The following is a 23,320-nucleotide window of genomic DNA, read 5'->3' on the forward strand; positions in this document are numbered from 1 at the left end:
AGATCAAAGACAAGCTTAACCTTCGTAAAACCTCACTGGGTTTTCAAGAACAACAAATGATCATTCCCATCATTGTTTCCATGGGACTCTTTTCACCGTCGCACAGCTGCCTTGGTCTGGGCCTGGGAATCCTTTAAAGGCCTGTGGTTTCACTTTTAATGACTGTGCTCTGTGTGTGAGAGTCTATATGTGTGTGAGCGCGTGTGTGTGTGTTGGTGCATAAAAGCGGTGTATTTTTGACTGTGACAGCGATACCACTAACAAGCCAAGCTCTGCCTCATTAAAATGTAGACTCCTGAGAGAGAGAGAGAGAGAGAGAGAGAGAGAGAGAGAGAGAGAGAGAGAGAGAGAGAGAGTGTAATGTTTCCTGCTAATTTTTTATTGTTTATTTCACTTTTGTTTATTATCTATTTCACTTGCTTTGGCAATGTAAACATATGTTTCCCATACCAATAAAGCCCTTAAATTGAATTGAGAGAGAGAGAAAGAGAGAGATGAAAGAGTCTGTGGCTGCATGCCTCAATGTTTCTCTTTGAATAGACAGAGGGAAAGAGAGAGAGGTTCAGCCGTTATCATTATCACAGTCAAATCTCCCTCTCTCCCTCCCTCTCTGTCACATGTAGGTCTTGTTTAGCCAACACTGGCTTCCATGTCTTCCCTTAGCCCATCAACTATCTGGCCTACAGTCACAACTATCTGGCCTACAGTCACAACTATCTGGCCTACAGTCACAACTATCTGGCCTACAGTCACAACTATCTGGCCTACAGTCACAACTATCTGGCCTACAGTCACAACTATCTGGCCTACAGTCACAACTATCTGGCCTACAGTCACAACTATCTGGCCTACAGTCACAACTTTAAACATAAAACGGTCAGAAAATTTTATGATCATATTTGGAGTTATTATCAAACTGGAACTCTAAGAATAAATATTAAAAAAACATTCAGTATTACTACAATTCTCTCATGTTACAAGGCACTGAACACACACGCGCACACAGCAGCGGGAGAACACATGGCACTAACAACAAACGAAAATAGATGTCAATGTCAACAGTTGCAGTACATGGCACCCAGTCACACAGTGATCAGAGACAATGATATGGCTTCATAACCGAACCCATCCAACACAACAGCCAAACAAGGAAGATATGTCAGGCATTAGAGTTCAGGGATCAGAGGTTAGAGGTCAGCGGGAGGTCAGGTGAGAGGCGAAGCGTCCTTGGTCTGTCGTATCTCTGTAGCGAGGTGTTTGATCCTACCTGACCAGTAGAGCTCTCTGTCCTGCAACTGTACGGATAGTTCTCCCACCCTCCTCACCCAGTAGGCCTCATTCACAGCCTGGGCCTCGCCTGGCTACCGCGGCCCAGCATTGCTCAACTCTGCTCGGGTCAGGGCACTGTCCTTCTCCCCTGGCCTGGGACTGGGGCTGTGGCTGGGGGGGTGGTGCAGAGGGGAGGGGGAAAGGTGGGAGGCAGGGGGAGGTTATCCTGTGTCTCTGTCCAGAGAGGGGGAGAGGGAGGGAAGGGAGGAGGAGGGCCCGTGTGTGAGGGAGAATGGAAGGAGGGAGGTACCCCTCCGGTGGTTGGTTGGCGGTATCCGTCGATTCACTCGTCTGCGCTCTGCTCTCTCCTCCTCTAGCTGCCGACGCAATCTCTCATTCTCTCCTCCCAGAGCACTCAGCTAGGGGAAAGAGAGAGAGAGTTTGAGAGAGATATAGAGAGATACAGTTTGAGAGAGAGAGAGAGAGAGAGAGAGAGAGAGAGAGAGAGAGAGAGAGAGAGAGAGAGAGAGAGAGAGAGAGAGAGAGAGAGAGAGAGAGGGGAATGTGGAGGGTAGAATAGAGGAAAGCTGTTCAATGTTCCTGAGAGCTGTCATCATGGTGTAGATGTAACCGGAAAACAACCCCTAAGAAGATGAGAGAAAAGGGTTTAAAACCCCTACACACTGTCAACACAAAACTCATTAGGCATGGTCAGAGTGGAACTGGGCTCAAAAACAATCATATCCAAAACTTGAGATTATTCTTTGTACGTAACTGGCAAGTTTAAAGTGTGTTTTGGTTTTGGTAGGTAATGACATGCAAGATGCATGTCAATGTGTGAGATCTGCAATGACACAGTGATCAGAGAGAGAGGAGCTGACTGATTACTGGTTATTTTGAGCTGTACGGTAAGCAGACAGAGATGAAAAACAGACGTACGGAAAGAGAGAGAGTCTGTAGTGACAGTGACACTCATCCCCATCTGTTCCTTAGACGTGTGTGTGTGAGAGTGAGTGTGTCTGTATGGAAGCTGCGGTTAAAGAGTGATGTCACACACACACACACACCCTACCTCTTCAAAGTGTATCTGAAATAGTCCCCCTTCTGTTGCGTGTGCAATGATGTTTGCAGCAACTTCTTTGTTGTTGTAATTTCGCAAACGTACGTGGCTCTTTCACCATTAAGGATTCTAGCTTTAAGATGAACGCACTAATTGTAAATTGCTCTGGATTAGAGTGTCTGCTAAATGACTAAAATGTAAATGTAATGTGTATTTGAATATTTGTTAATTAAACACTTATTTTCAACTACTGTGGCCCGAATTAACTACTTCAATTAGAAATATTTTAAAGTATTTTCAAATACTTCTTTCAAATATTATTTTCAAATACCTAGGTTATAATTCACGAGAGTGTATTTGAGTAAGTGTATTTTAGTATTTTCTAATACATGCCAATACTTTCAAAGTGTTTTTCCAAATCCATTCCAATATTCAACTACTTGTCTTTTCAAATAAAAAATATTGAATTGAAAAAACATGTAGGCCTAGGTCTTACTTTTGAACGTAAAGGTCTAGAGACTAGTGGTTTGTAAAGAAATAGATTTGCAAGTATCTGGCCCAAACAGTAACAACATTCTCAGCAACATTTACAGAATTGTTTTACTTGCTATGACTGTGATACAGTATGTTGTTGTTTAACTATCTTAGCTGAATGCACTGACTGTAAGTCACTCTGGATAAGAGTGTCTTCTACTGCTAGTCCCGTGTAGCTCAGTTGGTAGAGCATGGTGTTTGCAACGCCAGGGTTGTGGGTTCGATTCCCACGGGGGGCCAGTATGAAAAAAAAAAAAATTATGCACTCACTAACTGTAAGTCGCTCAGGATAAGAGCATCTGCTAAATGACTAAAATGTAAAAATGTAATGCTAATTGACCTAAATGTTTATGTGAAAATGAACATACTAAAATGAACTGCAAAGCACACTGGGGATTATTTTTGTCTAGATGGGATACAGCTTAACCTAATTCTCCTAACCTGCTACGCTCTTATCACACCATAGTGCCATCAGACTTCTGATACAGGGTGCAGGGTGAAAGGGGGCCAAAATGGTATAGAAAAGTATTTTGTATTTTGAAAATACAAATTACAGCTCTCAAAAGCATCTTGTTACAAAATACATTGGAGTGTAGTTCAGCCCAGGGTAATACAAATGACAAAATACTCAGAAGTAATTGAAAAACATATTTCAAATATATCTAACAGAAATACTGCCCATTCATTGTATTATCTGATTGATTTTCTTTCTAGCGCCACTGGTGTTCCTAGGCCAAAATCCAATGTTCATTTTGTCACGTTTATAAGTGTGTTTAAAAAAAAAGATTTGGAAAGTTTTGCTGCACCCCTGAGAGTTTCTCAAGGCACAGTGGTTGAAAACCACTGCTCTAGACATCTCTCCTCCCCTATCCCTCCATCCCATCCCTCGTTCACAGGAAAGACAGACAGACGGAGGGCAGTATTGGGATTATTAGGAAATATGTCTATCAGATGTGCGTCTTCCAGTCTTTCTATTGATGTGTGTGTTTGAACCCAAACTGAAACCTTACTCCCTTCCTTCCCTGATCTCTTGATGATTCCTCCGATCTGAAACAGCCTGAATAGGTTTAAGCAATAAGGTGTAAACTCTTTCCACCTATCTTGTATATCCACAGATCCAGTAGAATCTAAGACCAACCTTATCTCTAGCCCTGCAGAAAACCCTAAACATATCCCCTGCCTTGTCCAAAACCTCAGCCTCAGCCATATCTCCAACCCACAGTTTAAATCCATTAATACCTTCTTGTGAAAATGTCTCCTCTTCCTCCCAGACCAAATCAAACCACAGTTATGTGTCTGTGAAAACACAGTATGATGTAAATTAACTAATTAACTCTAACATTCTTGGGGACATGTTTAATTTTTTGACATCTTTACAAAGACTGAACGTTTGCTAATTAAAAATCCCTGCATGAGTCTCTAACCCTGAACTGGCTCTGTCTAGGTGGGTGGAGTTTGTGTGTGTGTGTGTGTGTGTGTGTGTGTGAGATTGGTTTAGCTGATCATAGGCTAAAACCCACTGGTGACCAGTGTGAAGGCTGTCTACTACTCTTAGCAATAACAACACATTCAATATCCAAATGAAGAAAGGAGATTAGCTATTATTCTGAGCCACTAATCTATTGAAATTAAACGTGTTATTCTATGGAAATTAGACAGATATAATTTAACTTAATCTGGAGTTCTCTAGCTGCAGAATGAAGTAAGACATTTCATTAGTCTTTTGACAGGGACATGGATAGGCATATGTGTGTTTGTCTCAGTTTGTGTGTGTGTCAGTGGGAGATGGCGGGCTGGTGAAATTGAGTGGGAGGTTGCCTGTCTGTCTAGGTATGTGTTGGCGTCCTCATTAAGTGTTCTGTGTAGGAGTGGATCGATATGTGTAATGATTCACACAGCAGATTAAGCGGTGTCTGAGACCCTGGATATTAAAGACAAAACACACAGAATGAGGTGTCTGAGACTGAAGCGATTACACATCTGACCTGTTAGCAGAACACCTTATTGGATCCCTCTCTCCCTCTCTCCCTCTCTCCCTCTCTCCCTCCCTGAATTTGGCTTCTACTTGGCTTTTCCATATGCCTCACCTGGAAATAATACACTGCTCAAAAAAATAAAGGGAACACTAAAATAACACATCCTAGAACTGAATGAATGAAATAATCTTATTAAATAATTTTTTCTTTACATAGAATATGTTACAAGACCATGGTGCTTGCCTATGGAGCTGTGAGGGGATCGGCACCTCTGTACCTTCAGGCTCTGATCAGTCCCTACATGCAAACGAGGGCATTGCGTTCATCCACCTCTGGCCTGCTGGCTCCCCTTCCTCTGCGGAAGCACAGTTCCCGCTCAGCCCAGTCAAAACTGTTCGCTGCTCTGGCACCCCAATGGTGGAACAAGCTCCCTCACGACGCCAGGACAGCGGAGTCACTCACCACCTTCCGGAGACATTTGAAACCCCACCTCTTTAAGGAATACCTGGGATAGGATAAAGTAATCCTTCTACCCCCCCCCCACTTAAAAAAATAATATATATATATATATATATATATATATATATATATATATACATATATACACTGCTCAAAAAAATTAAGGGAACACTAAAATAACACATCCTAGATCTGAATGAATGAAATAATCGTATTAAATACTTTTTTCATTACATAGTTGAATGTGCTGACAACAAAACCACACAAAAATTATCAATCGAAATCAAATGTATCAACCCATGGAGGTCTGGATTTGGAGTCACCCTCAAAATGTAAGTGGAAAACCACACTACAGGCTGATCCAACTTTGATGTAATGTCCTTAAAACAAGTCAAAATGAGGCTCAGTAGTGTGTGTGGCCTCCACGTGCCTGTATGACCTCCCTACAACGCCTGGGCATGCTCCTGATGAGGTGGCGGATGGTCTCCTGAGGGATCTCCTCCCAGACCTAGACTAAAGCATCCGCCAACTCCTGAACAGTCTGTGGTGCAACGTGGCGTTGGTGGATGGAGCGAGACATGATGTCCCAGATGTGTTCAATTGCATTCAGGTCTGGGGAACGGGCGGGCCAGTCCATAGCATCAATGCCTTCCTCTTGCAGGAACCGCTGATCCAGGACCTCTATACCAGGCGGTGTCAGAGGAAGGCCCTCAAAATTGTCAAAGACTCCAGTCACCCTAGTCATAGACTGTTCTCTCTGCTACCGCACGGCAAGCGGTACCGGAGTGCCAAGTCTAGGTCCAAAAGACTTCTCAACAGCTTCTACCCCCAAGCCATAAGACTCCTGAACAGCTAATCATGGCTACCCGGACTATTTGCACTGCCCCCCCACCCCATCCTTTTTACGCTGCTGCTACTCTGTTAAGTATTTATGCATAGTCACTTTAACTCTACCCACATGTACATATTACCTCAACTACCTCAACTAGCCGGTGCCCCCGCACATTGACTATGCAACGGTACCCCCCTGTATATATAGCCTCCCTACTGTCACTTTATTCTATTGTATATATAGCCTCCCTACTGTCACTTTATTTTTACTTCTGCTCTTTTTTTCTCAACACTTTTTTGTTGTTGTTTTATTCTTACTTTTTTGTTTAAAATAAATGCACTGTTGGTTAAGGGCTGTAAGTAAGCATTTCACTGTAATGTCTGCACCTGTTGTATTCGGCGCATGTGACCAATAAAATTTGATTTGATTTGATTTGATACACTCCAGCCACATGAGGTCTAGCATTGTCTTGCATTAGGAGGAACCCAGGGCCAACCGCACCAGCATATGGTCTCACAAAGGGTCTGAGGATCTCATCTCGGTACCTAATGGCAGTCAGACTACCTCTGGCGAGCACATGGAGGGCTGTGCGGCCCCCCAAAGAAATGCCACCCCACACCATGACTGACCCACCGCCAAACCGGTCATGCTGGAGGATGTTGCAGGCAGCAGAACGTTCTCCACGGCATCTCCAGACTCTGTCACGTGCTCAGTGTGAACCTGCTTTCATCTGTGAAGAGCACAGGGCGCCAGTGGCGAATTTGCCAATCTTGGTGTTCTTCTCAAATGCCAAACGTCCTGCACGGTGTTGGGCTGTAAGCACAACCCCCACCTGTGGACGTCGGGCCCTCATACCACCCTCATGGAGTCTGTTTCTGACCGTTTGAGCAGACACATGCACATTTGTGGCCTGCTGGAGGTCATTTTGCAGGGCTCTGGCAGTGCTCCTCCTGCTCCTCCTTACACAAAGGTGGAGGTAGCAGTCCTGCTGCTGGGTTGTTGCCCTCCTACGGCCTCCTCCACGTCTCCTGATGTACTGGCCTGTCTCCTGGTAGCGCCTCCATGCTCTGGACACTACGCTGACAGACACAGCAAACCTTCTTGCCACAGCTCGCATTGATGTGCCATCCTGGATGAGCTGCACTACCTGAGCCACTTGTGTGGGTTGTAGACTCCGTCTCATGCTACCACTAGAGTGAAAGCACCGCCAGCATTCAAAAGTGACCAAAACATCAGCCAGGAAGCATAGGAACTGAGAAGTGGTCTGTGGTCACCAACTGCAAAACCAGTCCTTTATTGGGGGTGTCTTGCTAAATGCCTATAATTTCTACCTGTTGTCTATTCCATTTGCACAACAGCATGTGAAATGTATTGTCAATCAGTGTTGCTTCCTAAGTGGACAGTTTGATTTCACAGAAGTGTGATTGACTTGGAGTTACATTGTGTTGTTTAAGTGTTCCCTTTATTTTTTTGAGCAGTGTATATATTGTAAAGTGGTTATCCCACTGGCTATAGGGTGAATGCACCTATTTGTAAGTCGGCCTGGCGAATCGCTTTTATGCGCTGACTGAATGGAAGCTGATAATACGTTTTTTACTCAGCTGGTCTCGGGAAGAAATTACGAGTCCTCACTGTCCGAGTCAAGACCAAGTACAAATGTATCCGACACAAGACCGAGACACTCAACATGTGGTCTGGAGATCGGTCTCGAGTACTACAACACTTGCTATAGCTACAGTGGGGAAAAAAAGTATTTAGTCAGCCACCAATTGTGCAAGGTCTCCCACTTAAAAAGATGAGAGAGGCCTGTAATTTTCATCATAGGTACACGTCAACTATGACAGACAAATTGAGATTTTTTTTCCAGAAAATCACATTGTAGGATTTTTTATGAATTTATTTGCAAATTATGGTGGAAAATAAGTATTTGGTCACCTACAAACAAGCAAGATTTCTGGCTCTCACAGACCTGTAACTTCTTCTTTAAGAGGCTCCTCTGTCCTCCACTCGTTACCTGTATTAATGGCACCTGTTTGAACTTGTTATCAGTATAAAAGACACCTGTCCACAACCTCAAACAGTCACACTCCAAACTCCACTATGGCCAAGACCAAAGAGCTGTCAAAGGACACCAGAAACAAAATTGTAGACCTGCACCAGGCTGGGAAGACTGAATCTGCAGTAGGTAAGCAGCTTGGTTTGAAGAAATCAACTGTGGGAGCAATTATTAGGAAATGGAAGACATACAAGACCACTGATAATCTCCCTAGATCTGGGGCTCCACGCAAGATCTCACCCCGTGGGGTCAAAATGATCACAAGAACGGTGAGCAAAAATCCCAGAACCACACAGGGGGACCTAGTGAATGACCTGCAGAGAGCTGGGACCAAAGTCTACCATCAGTAACACACTACGCCGCCAGGGACTCAAATCCTGCAGTGCAGACGTGTCCCCCTGCTTAAGCCAGTACATGTCCAGGCCCGTCTGAAGTTTGCTAGAGTGCATTTGGATGATCCAGAAGAGGATTGGGAGAATGTCATATGGTCAGATGAAACCAAAATAGAACTTTTTGGTAAAAACTCAACTCGTCGTGTTTGGAGGATAAAGAATGCTGAGTTGCATCCAAAGAACACCATACCTACTGTGAAGCATGGGGGTGGAAACATCATGCTTTGGGGCTGTTTTTCTGCAAAGGGACCAGGACGACTGATCTGTGTAAAGGAAAGAATGAATGGGGCCATGTATCGTGAGATTTTGAGTGAAAACCTCCTTCCATCATCAAGGGCATTGAAGATGAAACGTGGCTGGGTCTTTCAGCATGACAATGATCCCAAACACACCGCCCGGGCAACGAAGGAGTGGCTTCGTAAGAAGCATTTCAAGGTCCTGGAGTGGCCTAGCCAGTCTCCAGATCTCAACCCCATAGAAAATCTTTGGAGGGAGTTGAAAGTCTGTGTTGCCCAGCGACAGCCCCAAAACATCACTGCTCTAGAGGAGATCTGCATGGAGGAATGGGCCAAAATACCAGCAACAGTGTGTGAAAACCTTGTGAAGACTTACAGAAAACGTTTGACCTGTGTCATTGCCAACAAATGGTATATAACAAAGTATTGAGAAACTTTTGTTATTGACCAAATACTTATTTTCCACCATAATTTGCAAATAAATTCATTAAAAATCCTACAATGTGATTTTCTGGATTTTTTTTCCTCATTTTGTCTGTCATATTTGACGTGTACCTATGATGAACATTACAGGCCTCTCTCATCTTTTTAAGTGGGAGAACTTGCACAATTGGTGGCTGACGAAATACATTTTTTCCCCCACTGTATATTAAACAACTCTACAGCAAAACAGTTGACATGCTGCTGATACTTCTCAAACCCAAAACATTAACGACAGCCAGGTGATTGATTCTATAAGCTTTGTTCAAGAGGAAGAGGAGAGAAAATAAATGTTAATCTTCCTGCACGTTGTGGATTTGTTGACCATTTCTCTTGTGAAGTGACAACCCAGATAAACGACGGTGCACTTCTCTTTTGGTCAGGAGATTCTTCTGTTCTTCCTTTCTGTCTTTTATCCCAGCAAGCCATTTTTCTTGCCCGTCAGAGAGTGATGGGCTACAACACCATATTGATACTTCCCTCTCTCTCTGGCATGAAAGAGAATAATTTAGAGGTGAAGAAACGTCACCGTTATCTACTGATGAGATGATTGGTTCTCGCTCTATTCCTCCCTTCTTCTTTCTATCTTTCATCGGAGGAAGAGGAAATGGATGTGTGTGTGTGTGTGTTTGATGTCAGACACTTTAAGGCTTCTTCTTTAGTCTGAACTAAACAGCAGGTGAGCTGGTGTGTGTGTGTGTGTGTGTGTTGGGCCAGTGGACCCAGTGTGTGTATGTGTGTGTGTGTGTGTGTTGGGCCAGAAGGACCCAGTGTGTGTGTGTGTGTGTGTGTGTGTGTGTGTGTGTGTGTGTGTGTGTTTGGCCAGATGGACCCAGTGTGTGTGTGTGTGTGTGTGTGTGTGTGTGTGTGTGTTGGGCCAGAAGGACCCAGTGTGTGTGTCTGTGTGTTCTTACCTGTTTGTTGAGCAGGCCTATAGCCTCCAGGTTGCTTCTCAGTCTGACCTGCATGTACTGGATCCTACTCAGGTTGGTGGTCACAAAGCTCTCCCTCTCCCTGCACACACATACGCACACAGAGGAAAGAACACTGTTAAACATTGTTACACACCGTCTACTGAGGATAGTGATGATAATGATGATGATGATGAAGATAGATAAGAAAAGTGTAAAGATGATTTATAATACAGACAAGTTTGTTGTCTAACCTCCGCTTTCTCCATAACAGAGTTGAAAAGTATAAAGCTGATATTTTAAATGATAAACATACCCACTAACTAAGGCTTCAGTATAACATGTGCACTTGTCTAACTAAAATGTCTTAATCAAATTTACTTAGGAATTCAGGGCAAAGATCAACCAATTGGCAAACATCATAAAGCACATCAAAACAAGTTCTGAACATGGAGGAGCAGGGGGAGGAGGGGCAGGGGGAGGAGCTAAATGGATTCCAGAATTCATTAAATCATACATGAACATGAGAACGACGTTCAACTACAACAACATCTTTATAAGACATTTAACAATTCATTTAAATGTTTTGGAAATTACAAACAAATGTTCCCTCTGATATCTCCAGATCCTCGGAGACTGAGTGAGGAATGTCCATTAAATTAACGACGTCCAGTAAAATAATGGTTGCCTGTACTGACTTTGTGTGTGTGTTTGTATCAGTACTCCCCCAGTCCTGCGCTGTGGCTTTCATGCACCGATGGGTCCAGTTAGGAGGTTAGTCACATTAGCATGCAAACCTTCTAAATACTTTTACTAGCCCTCTCGTCAAGCCAAGACTCCTTAGCCTATTAGACTACTGTAGCGGATCCCAATGTTCATTTTCTTGTAAAGAGGAACTAAGGGTCTGTATCTCATGTTGATAAAGAGCAGTGGATGAAAAGGCAGGGGATCATGCTTGACTTGTTTAACGTAGTCATCATATTGCTAATAAATAACAATCTCCATACACACGCGCGCGAATGAATAAAAAAAAACGCACGCACGCACACACACCTTTATTTCCTATTAGCAACAACATGAAGAAGAAGCCAAGATGCTAGGAGCCTATTATGAAGATTAACATCGATCAGAAGTCACAGCGATACGTCTCTGAGATGAAGTCTCATGAACCACAGACTTGCTTTATATCAATCAATATTAAAAAGCTCAGTGGGGTCGAGACACGGGCACATATAGGACAATAATGACTTAAACATACAACAACAATAGGTATCCTTCATTAGAGAAGAACATCTGCATACTGTCCCCTTCTGTAACTTCTATAGGGTTATATGGAAGTCAAGCTGTTTTAAATACCTATATGGGACACGTATTACCTGTGATAAATATGTACGTGAATAACTAATATGTTTTGTCACAGAACAGCAAACATCTGAATGGATATTGGGTTATTCATAATGGTTAACATCCATGCATATCATGTGATTTGTTATATGCGATTAATAAGCTGTTTGTGTTATCAGAAATATAAATAAAGCTATTGGAATATCTCTTCAAAACTATCCTGAGAGTGAAACATTCACGTACATATCTACTTCACTTGCTTTGGCAATGTTAACATACGTTTCCCATGCCAATAAAGCCCTTACATTGAAATTGAATTGAGTTTAACAATGTCCACAGAAACCCTCTATATTCATGTTATCCCAACATGTTGTTTTGGTTGTAATCAGAGCCTTCATCAGTTTGTAAAACATCTAATCAACACAGAGAAAGAGGAGGCTGAGGTTGATAGATTTATTTTCCCACACTGTTAAACCAGTGGAACACGCTTGGTTGCTGTATGTTTGGCACTGGGCCTGTATACGCAAATGTGTATTTGTTTATGTGTGTATGTGTCACTGTGTGTGTCAGTGTGAATGTGTAATTATAGGCCTAACCCAATCAGTGTGTATATAATTGCAGTCATTAGTGTTGGAGACAAGCTGACATCACCACAGAACAAACTCTCTCTCTCTCTCTCTCTCTCTCTCTCTCTCTCCTCTCTCTCCCCATCCTTCTCTCTCCCGTCCCTCTCTCCCTCCCCGTTCTTCTCTCTCTCTCTCTGCTCTTTCATTCATCACTCTTTCTTGCTTTCCTGTTCACTCTCTGTATCTCTCCACCACTCTATCCCTTCTCCTCTCCCTCCCTCTAATCCTCATCTGTAATGACTGTGATGCTAATTAGGAACATGATGGTATTGGTGGTAATTTAACGACCTTCTGGCTCCACTGAGAGACTGGAGAGAGACTGGAGCTGACAGACAGATGTGACACAAGTGCCCCTAGCTGTTTTAGTGCTGCTGGAGGGAGAGACACTCTGTAACACATAATGAGAGAGAGAGAGAGAGAGAGACCGAGAGAGCGAGAGAAAGAGAGAGAGAAAGAGAGAGAGAGAAATATATATATTTAAGGCCTAGTTTCACTCTTTCCTCTCATCTTCTCTCCTGCCCTTTTAGACTGAAGAAGAGCTTTCAGGGGTTTTAGTCTCCTTGCTCACCCCTTCTCTTATATCCTTCATATCCTGCATGCTTCATTCTATAGCTAGAGGACTCCTGATATCTCCAGGAGTGATAAGTATGATATTTTGTCTCTTTATCTGTTGTGGTATAGTACTGTCTTTTTGCTAGCTAGCATCTACTTTAAGTGCTGCCCGTCTTCCCAGTGGCCTACTTGGTGTGTGAACTGCTGACTGCTCATCATTTGCAGATAGTTGTTGACACATCAACCAGGATCAAGGGGCAGGGCAATTTGTGACTTGTTTTGGTAATCAGTGGCTGTATTGGGGGGGGAGTGGTTTCACCTCTCCTAGGCAATCAGCAATTAGTACAGGGAGGTGTGCTCTCCACCTCTGCTAGTCAATTAGCAATTAGTGTTAGTTCTTCAGTCCCCCCTTGTTTCTCACCGGTGGCTGTGTCAGCGGCAGCCGTGTCGCAAAACTAAGACCGTCTCCGGCTATGCTGCCCTTCAGTTCCTTGACTTTACAGCCCTGACGGAGACATGGATCACCCCAGAGAACACTGCTACTCCAGCTGCTGTTTCTTCATCTGACTATGTTTTCTCTCATAGTCCGAGAGCATCTGGTCGTCATGGTGGTGGCACAGGTCTACTCATTTGTCCTAAGTGGAGATTTTCTCTTTTCTCCCTCTCTCACCTGTCCATTTGAATTCCATGCTGTCATTGTCACTTGTCCACTCAAGCTTAACATTGTCATTTATCGCCCACCAGGTGCCCTGGGAGAGTTCCTCAATGAGCTTGACACCTTGATAAGCTCATTTCCTGACGATGGCTCACCGCACTTAGTACTTGGCGACTTCAACCTCCCGACGTCTGTCTTCGATTAATTTCTTTCCAACTCTCTCTTTCCCCTCCTTGCCTCTTTTGACCTCAACCTTTCCCAATCCCCTCCCTCTCACAAGGCAGGCAATACACTTGACCTCATCTTTCCAAGAGGCTGCTTGCCTACTAATCTCACTGCAAGCCCCCTCCAGGTCTCTGATCACTACTTTCTTTTCCTCCAACCCTAGCCACTCAGCCCCTAACCCAGATGGTCATGCGCCATCGCAATCTTCGCTGTCTTTCTCCCACTACTCTCTCCTCTTCTATCCTATCATCTCTCGCTTCTGGTAAATCCTTCTCCCTCCTGTCTCCTAATTCTGCCTCTTCAACCCTACTCTCCTCCCTTTCCGCATCCTATGACTCGCACTGTCCCCTTTCCTCCCGGCCGGGTCGGCCCTCCCCTCCTGCTCCGTGGCTGAGTGACTCATTGCGAGCTTACAGAAGAGGGCTGCAGGCAGCTGAGCGAAAATGGAGGAAAACTAAACTTCCGGAGTACCTATCATCCTTTCACTCCCTCCTCTCTACATTCTCTTCCTCTGTATCTGCTGCTAAAGCCACTTTCTACCACTCTAAATTTCAAGCTTATGCCTCTAACCCTAGGAAACTATTTTCTACCTTCTCCTCCCTCCTTAATCATCTACCCCCTCACCCTCCCTCTCTGCGGACGACTTGTCAACCACTTTGAAAAAAAGGTTGACGACATACGCTACTCATTCACTCAGACTATTGAGACCACTGGTCTCACTCACACAGAAGTACCCTACGCCGTGACCTCTTTCTCCCCTCGCTCTCCAGATGGCATCCTGCTACTAGTGAGGTCTGGCTGCCCGACAATCTGCCTGCTCGACACCATCACCTCCTCCCTTCTCCAGACCATCTCTGGAGACCTTCTCCTATTCCTCACTTCCTTCATCAATTCATCCCTGACCACTGGCTGCGTCCCCTCTGACTTCAAAATGGCCCGAGTTGCTCCCCTCCTCAAGAAACCAACACTCGACTCATCTGACGTCAAAAACTATAGACCTGTATCCCTTTATTTTCTTTCCAAAACACTTGAGCGTGCGGTCTCTGATCAACTTTCTCGTTATCTCTCTCAGAATTATCATCTTGACCCTAACCAGTCAGATTTCAAGATGGGTCACTCAACCGAGACTGCTCTTCTCTGTGTCACGGAGGCTGCCAAAGCTGACTCTCTCTTCTGTTCTCATCCTCCTAGATCTATCCGCTGCCTTCAACACCGTGAACCATCAGATCCTCCTCTCCACCCTGTCAGGGCTGGGCGTCTCAGGCTCTGCACACTCTTGGATTGCATCCTACCTGGCAGGCCGCTCCTACCAGGTGACGTGGAGAGGAGCTGTGTCTGCACCACGTATGATCACTACTGGTGTCCCCCAGGGCTCGGTTCTAGGCCCTCTCCTCTTCTCTCTATACACCCCCCCCCCCTTCTGACACCCAGGTGGCGACACTCATCTCTGCGTGCCTGGCAGATATCTCAGCTTGGATGTCGGCCCACCACCTCAAGCTCAACAAGACGGAACTGTTCTTCCTCCCGGTGAAGGCCTGCCCGCTCAAAGACCTCTCCATCACGGTTGACAACTCCATAGTGTCGCCCTCCCAGAGTGCAAACAACCTTGGCGTGACCCTGGACAACACCCTGTTCATGCTCTACAACATCCATAGAGTACGACCCTACCTCACACAGGAAGCGGCGCAGGTCCTAATCAAGGCACTCATCCTCTCCCGTCTTGGCTACTGTAACTTGCTGTTGGCTTGGCTCCCCGCTTGTGCCATCAAACCATCCGCACACTCCACGGGCTTCCAGTCGAGGATCGCATCCACTACAAGACCATGGTGCTTTACTGAGGAACTGCCCCTCCCTACCTTCAGGCTATGCTCAAACCCTACACCCCAACCCAAGCACTCCGTTCTGCCACCTCAGGTCTCTTGGCCCTCCCACCCCTACGGGAGAGCAGCTTCGGCTCAGCCCAGTCCAAGCTCTTTTCTGTCCTGGCACCCCAACGGTGGAACCAGCTTCTTCCTGAAGCTAGGCCAGCAGAGTCCCTGCCCATCTTCCGAAAAACATCTGAAACCTACCTCTTCACCTCTTCAATAATCCTCCTCCTCACCTCGTAGCTATCAGCTATCTACTGATAGCTACGATATTGAGGAAAAATTTACTTTATATGCCTGTGATATGTGGATGTCCCACCTAGCTACCTTAAGATGAATACACTAACTGTAAGAGTCGCTCTGGATAAGAGCATCTGCTAAATGATTAAAATGTAAAAATATCCTCCCCTCTCGTCCCGTCTCTCTCCTCCCCTCTACTCCTTCTCTTTTCCTCCCCTCTAAATCTTCCTCTTCTCTTCTCTCCTCCCCTCTCGTTTTCTCTCCAAAATCAATAAATATACAGCTTTATAATCCTGGTAAAAGTATATTGTACTATGTAGCCTATATTACACAGCATATATAGTGGTATAGAGGTTGTATATAGTGAGATACATAATCATCATGGAATAACCAATCATTAGAGGGATTTCAGAAAAACATTTATAATAACTGACTCCTCACTACGTTGATCACTGTCATGATTATGCCACCGTATCCGTAGAGATATCTCCTTCATAATGCATCATCCTAATCATGTGTAGGTATATGACAGCCATGCAAATATTACTTATCTCATATAGCAAATATTCAGATTCATATATGCTATGGGGAAATTGTAATAATGACATGAAGGGATTTTCCCATAATAAGAGACAGAGACAATAGGAGACAGCTTCATTCACCGCATCTTATCTCAATCTACACTAATATATTCATCCCATCAAAAACCCTCATCCACACATCTATATGAATTTCTTCTGTCTCTGTAGCAATTATTCAGAAAGACAAAGAGATGTGATTCACCTTTGTCAGGGCCCTTAATAATATCATTAAAATGACTGACAGCTTTGAACTGTGTTTGAAACCAATAGGAGTCCAAACAAATTACATCAGTTTGGAAATAAAGCCTGGTGGTTCATTCGGGGACGAGGAGGAGGGATGCATCGTTAACAAGGGGGACCCAAGGGGTCAAGGTGGGGGGTGATTGGTAGTGTGTGTGTATGTTTGGGGGGTTTGCTTCAGGCAGGTACCTCTTTACTGCCCCCACACCCCCATCCCATCTGTCCATCATTCTTTCATCCTCTTAATGAAACTTAGATTAATCTCTCCACTACAGATGAACATAATCTGACAGCAATGAGGAGGACTCTGATCAGAGACTTATCATTGTTAAAGACACAGCATGCATTAGTTATTCAGTGTGTGCACGTGCGGGTAGGTCACATCACACACAGACACAGGTGGCATCGCCCGAGGGTCTTTTAATTGGCAGCACCCCCCTAATGTCATTATCCCATTCACAACTTGTCATTGATAATAACATCATTAACAGCTGCTGGGGAAGAAGCAGCCAGAGTGTATAGATGTGATCATGACTACTATGGTGATTGATTGGGAGTATACGTACACACATGTATGACCACACACTCACACACACCGTGTCCAGACGGAGAACAGACACAGAGACAGTCGGTACTTACTCCTCCTGCTGTTGACCCCGGACTTGAACCTGGGCCTACGGAAAAGAAGATAAGTTAAATATTCATCTAAGCCGACGATAGTCTTATCGGCGCTACGTTCATGTAGAGTTCTGTTCTATTCTATAATATTATATTCTATACTATTCTAATCACTGGTGTTATTCTGATTGAGTTCCAGTCTTAGGGTAATTCGTTTTGAGACAGGTTTTTGGTGACTATATGCCTCAGGCACAGACCTACCGCTGACATATCAGACAGAGTGGTAGGACTCAGATGCTGTTACCACTGACTGATCAAAGTATTGGGAAATATGACATATTACAGAGATTGAATGGCATGCGTGGTTAAATCGAAGGCTTCTAAAAGTGACAGACAAAATTAGAAGGGTGGTGGGGGGTACAAAATGTTATACACAAACAACTGTGCATATGTCAACTACAGAAATTCTCCATCTCTTTATTTCCACTCTCCCTCAGTCTAAAACATCTCTCTCTTTCTTCTTCCTCTCATTTACCTTTAAGCGTTCCATCTCTCTCTCCTTCTCCTCCCCCTCGTCTCCCAATTTCCTCAGCTCCTCCTCTAGGGCCCTGTTAGCCTCCTGAAGATGTCTGAGAGAGAGAGAGAGACATAGAGAGAGAGAGAGAGAGAAGCGATCCATATAGATGTGGATGAGAGGAGAGAAAGAGAAAGGTAACATAAATGAAGGAGATGGAGAGAGGAACACAGTGCACCCAAACCACTGTCTGGTTTTAATGATGTAATTTAAGTGGGATGGCAGGCGAACACGCTGACCCAGATGGACAGACGGGACCTTTGATACAGAGGGAGAAGACATTGTGAGAGATAGAAAGGACAGAGGACAGAATCGCAGTGAGGATAGAAGGACAGAGAGGATAAGAGGATAGAGAGGACAGAAGGATAGAGAGGACAGAAGGATAAAGAGGACAGAAGGATAGAGAGGACAGAAGGATAGAGAGGACAGAGAGGCTAGAAGGACAGAAGGATAGAGAGGATAGAGAGGACAGAAGGATAGAGAGGACAGAGAGGCTAGAAGGACAGAGAGGACAGAGAGGACAGAAGGATAGAGAGGACAGAGAGGCTAGAAGGACAGAGAGGACAGAAGGACAGAGAGTATAGAAAGGACAGAAAGACACACACACACACAGGAAGAAGGAGAGACATTCTCAGCGTTACGGCGGTATGGAGCTGCAGGGGGTGGAATGATGGATGATGGGAAGACCACTTTGATCTCTGAAGAACAGTGTCACAGTGTGTGTGTGTGTGTGTGTGCTGACGGCGGGCAGGAAGTAATGTGTGTGTGTCGTGTGCGTCTTTCTCTGAGATTCGGAATCAGAGAGAAGTGTGTAACACGTACACACACACACCAACACCTGCTGTGATCACACACTCCCCCCTGGTGGGAAAGGTGACCTAGTTAGCAGGTGCAGCGTTTAGCTGAGCTGAGTTTCCTGTCTCAGAACATCCAGTCATCTTTAGTAAACAAATACGCTGCTCAGGGACAACACGCATACATACATATGCATACGTGTACATCATGTGTTTCTGGTAAGGGGGTCCATACTTTGTTATGAAGGGGCTTTATGTCAGTGTTTCTCAATCCTAGTCCTGGGGACCCCAAGGGGTGCACAGTTTTGTATTTGCCCTAGCACTAACACACCTGATTCCTAGGGATGTAACGATTCACCAATACACATCAGTCCCTGATTCAAATGTTTAAGATACTAGTGCATTGGTCTGTAGACCCCAAATCAATCCAAATGTAACATGTATCAGTCAGAAAATCGATTCAAACGTTACGAATTGCCGGTTCACTTTTTTTTTTATTCTACCCTTCCGAAAATACCTAATCTTTTGTGACAACTGATGAGTCCTGTCCTTCAGTGTCGAACTAAGCATGTAACTGTGTGGACAGTCATTGGTCTACAAGTCATTTTGCATGCCGAACAACCCCAGGCAATATCAGTAGCCTGTAGTCAAACTGTGCACTGTGCCCAGCTTCATGCTCTGACCAACGCCAGGTAGGATGCCTGTTCTTACACATGCTAAAATGGCTTGCGCAATATTGGCTAAAATGGCTTGCGCTTTATTAGTTGAGTGACCCTGCTTCACAGAGTTCAAGTAACAGACACATCTCAACATCAACTGTTCAGAGAAGCCAGTGTAAATCAGGCCTTCATGGTCAAATTGCTGAAAAGAAACCACTACTTAAGGACACCAATAAGAAGAAGAGACTTTCTTGGACCAACAAACATGAGCAATGGACATTAGATCGGTGGAGTCCAAATTTGAGAACCGCCGTGTCTTTGTGAGATGCAGAGTAGGTGAACAGATGATCTCTGCATGTGTGGTTCCCACCGTGAAGCATGGAGGAGGAGGTGTGATGGTGTGGGGGTGCTTTGCTGGTGACACCGTTGTGATTTATTTAGAATTGAAGGCACACTTAACCAACATGGCTCGCACAGCATTCAGCAGCAATACACCATCCCATGTGGTTTGCGCATAGTGAGACTATCATTTGTTTTTCAACAAGACAATGACCCAACACACCTCCAGGCTGTGTAAGTGCTATTTGACCAAGAAGGAGAGTGATGGAGTGCTGCATCAGAAGACCTGGCCTCCACAATCACCCTACCTTAATCCAATTGAGATGGTTTGGGATGAGTTGGACCGCAGAATGAAGGAAAAGCAGCCAACAAGTGCTCAGCATGTGGGAACCCCTTCAAGACTGTTGGAAAAGCATTCCAGGTGAAGCTGGTTGTGAGAATGCCAAGAGTGTGCAAAGCTGTCATCAAGGCAAAGGGTGGCTACTTTGAAGAATCTCATATATAAAATATATTTTGATTTGTTTAACACTTTTTTGGTTACTACATGATGCCATATGTATTATTTCATAGTTTTGATGTCTTCACTATTATTCTACAATGTAGAAATTAGTAAAAATAAAGAAAAATCCTTTGCAAATTATTACAGACTACAAAGGGAAACCCAGCCTGGAGCTGCCCAGTGACGCGAGCTTACCAGACGAACTAAATGCCTTTTATGCTCGCTTCGAGGCAAGCAACACTGAAGCATGCATGAGAGAACCAGCTGTTCCGGAAGACTGTGTGATCACGCTCTCCGTAGTCGATGTGAGCAACACATTTAAACAGGTCAACATTCACAAGGCCGCGGGGCCAGACGGATTACCAGGGCGTGTACTCAGAGCATGCGCGGACCAACTGGCAAGTGTCTTCACTGACATTTTCAACCTCTCCCTGACCGAGTCTGTAATACCCACATGTTTCAAGCAGACCACCATAGTCCCTGTGCCCAAGAATGTGAAGGTAACCTGCCTAAATGACTACCGCCCCGTAGCACTCACGTCGGTAGCCATGAAGTGCTTTGAAAGGCTGGTTATGGCTCACATCAACACTATCATCCCGGAAACCCTAGACCCACTCCAATTCGCATACCGCCCCAACAGCTCCACAGATGACAAATTCTCAATCACACTCTACACTGCCTTTCCCACCTGGACAAAAGGAACACTTATGTGAGAATGCTGTTCATTGACTAAAGATCAGCGTTCAACACCATAATGCCCACAAAGCCCATCACTAAGCTAAGGACCCTGGGACTAAACACCTCCCTCTGCAACTGGATCCTGGACTTCCTGACGAGCCGTCCCCAGGTGGTAAGGGTACGCAACAACACATCTGCCACGCTGATCCTCAACACCGGGGCCCCTCAGGGATGCGTGCTTAGTCCCCTCCTGTACTCCCTGTTCACCCACAACTGCATGGCCAAGCACGACTCCAACACCATCATTAAGTTTGCTGACGACACAACAGTGTTAGGCCTGATTACCGACAGCGATGAGACAGCCTATAGGGAGAAGGTCAGAGACCTGGCAGTGTGGTGCCAGGACAACAACCTCTCCCTCAATGTGAGCAAGACGAAGGAGATGATCGTGGACTACGGGAAAAGGAGGGACAAACAGGCCTCCATTAACATCGACAGGGCTGTAGTGGAGCAGGTCGAGAGTTTCAAGTTCCTTGGTATCCACATCACCAACAAACTATCATGGTCCAAACACACCAAGACAGTCGTGAAGAGGGCAAGACAACACCTTTTCTCGCTCAGGAGACTGAAAAGATTTTGCATGGGTCCCCAGATCCTCAAAAAGTTATACAGCTGCACCATTGAGTGCATCCTGACTGGTAGCATCACCGCCTGATATGGCAACTGCTTGGCATCTGACCGTAAGGCACTACAGAGGGTAGTGCGTACGGCCCAATACATCACTGGGGCCAAGCTTCCTGCCATCCAGGACCTATATACTAGGCGGTGTCAGAGGAAGGCCCAAAATATTGTCAAAGACTACAGTCACCCAAGTCATAGACTGTTCTCTCTGCTACCGCACGGCAAGCGGTACTGGAGCGCCAAGTATAGGTCCAAAAGGCCCCTTAACAGCTTCTACCCCCAAGCTATAAGACTGCTGAACAATTAATCAAATGGCCACCCGGACTGTTTACATTGACCACCCCCCCCCCTTTTTGTTTTTACACTGCTGCTACTCGCGGTGTATTATCTATGCATAGTCACTTTACCCCTACCTACAGTGAGGGAAAAAAGTATTTGATCCCCTGCTGATTTTGTACGTTTGCCCACTGACAAAGAAATGATCAGTCTATAATTTTAATGGTAGGTTTATTTGAACAGTGAGAGACAGAATAACAACAACAAAATCCAGACAAACGCATGTCAAAAATGTTATAAATTGATTTGCATTTTAATGCGGGAAATAAGTATTTGACCCCCTCTCAATCAGAAAGATTTCTGGCTCCCAGGTGTCTTTTATACAGGTAACGAGCTGAGATTAGGAGCACACTCTTAAAGGGAGTGCTCCTAATCTCAGCTTGTTACCTGTATAAAAGACACCTGTCCACAGAAGCAATCAATCAGATTCCAAACTTTCCACCATGGCCAAGACCAAAGAGCTCTCCAAGGATGTCAGGGACAAGATTGTAGACCTACACAAGGCTGGAATGGGCTACAAGACCATCGCCAAGCAGCTTGGTGAGAAGGTGACAACAGTTGGTGCGATTATTCGCAAATGGAAGAAACACAAAAGAACTGTCAATCTCCCTCGGCCTGGGGCTCCATGCAAGATCTCACCTCGTGGAGTTGCAATGATCATGAGAACGGTGAGGAATCAGCCCAGAACTACACGGGAGGATCTTGTCAATGATCTCAAGGCAGCTGGGACCATAGTCACCAAGAAAACAATTGGTAACACACTACGCCGTGAAGGACTGAAATCCTGCAGTGCCCGCAAGGTCCCCCTGCTCAAGAAAGCACATATACAGGGCAGTCTGAAGTTTGCCAATGAACATCTGAATGATTCAGAGGAGAACTGGGTGAAAGTGTTGTCGTCTGATGAGACCAAAATCGAGCTCTTTGGCATCAACTCAACTCGCCGTGTTTGGAGGAGGAGGAATGCTGCCTATGACCCCAAGAACACCATCCCCACCGTCAAACATGGAGGTGGAAACATTATGCTTTGGGGTGTTTTTCTGCTAAGGGGACAGGACAACTTCACCGCATCAAAGGGACGATGGACGGGGTAATGTACCGTCAAATCTTGGGTGAGAACCTCCTTCCCTCAGCCAGGGCATTGAAAATGGGTCGTGGATGGGTATTCCAGCATGACAATGACCCAAAACACACGGCCAAGGCAACAAAGGAGTGGCTCAAGAAGAAGCACATTAAGGTCCTGGAGTGGCCTAGCCAGTCTCCAGACCTTATTCCCATAGAAAATCTGTGGAGGGAGCTGAAGGTTCGAGTTGCCAAACGTCAGCCTCGAAACCTTAATGACTTGGAGAAGATCTGCAAAGAGGAGTGGGACAAAATCCCTCCTGAGATGTGTGCAAACCTGGTGGCCAACTACAAGAAACGTCTGACCTCTGATTGCCAACAAGGGTTTTGCCACCAAGTACTAAGTAATGTTTTGCAGAGGGGTCAAATACTTATTTCCATCATTAAAATGCAAATCAATTTATAACATTTCTGACATGCATTTTTCTGGATTTTTGTTTTGTTATTCTGTCTCTCACTGTTCAAATATACCTACCATTAAAATTATAGA

At 45.0% G+C, this 23,320-nt stretch overlaps 1 protein-coding gene across 7 annotated transcripts in view; it reads right to left on the minus strand.

The window, feature by feature from the left end:
• Positions 1–358: 358 nt before the first annotated feature.
• LOC311109444 (uncharacterized protein) overlaps positions 359–23,320 on the minus strand; it is a 123,408-nt gene continuing 100,446 nt past the window's right edge. For all 7 annotated transcript variants that reach the window (XM_084152338.1, XM_084152337.1, XM_084152336.1 and 4 more), the window contains 4 exons: positions 17,687–17,780; positions 17,173–17,207; positions 10,209–10,308; positions 359–1,688 (listed from right to left, as the gene is read on the minus strand). In XM_084152338.1, the coding sequence (XP_084008464.1) occupies positions 1,491–1,688; positions 10,209–10,308; positions 17,173–17,207; positions 17,687–17,780 (427 nt within the window). In that variant the 3' untranslated portion in view covers positions 359–1,490. The remainder of the gene's footprint in view (positions 1,689–10,208; positions 10,309–17,172; positions 17,208–17,686; positions 17,781–23,320) is intronic.

This window comes from Coregonus lavaretus, assembly GCF_964263955.1.
Source record: "Coregonus lavaretus genome assembly, chromosome: 34".
Lineage (NCBI taxonomy): Eukaryota > Metazoa > Chordata > Actinopteri > Salmoniformes > Salmonidae > Coregonus > Coregonus lavaretus.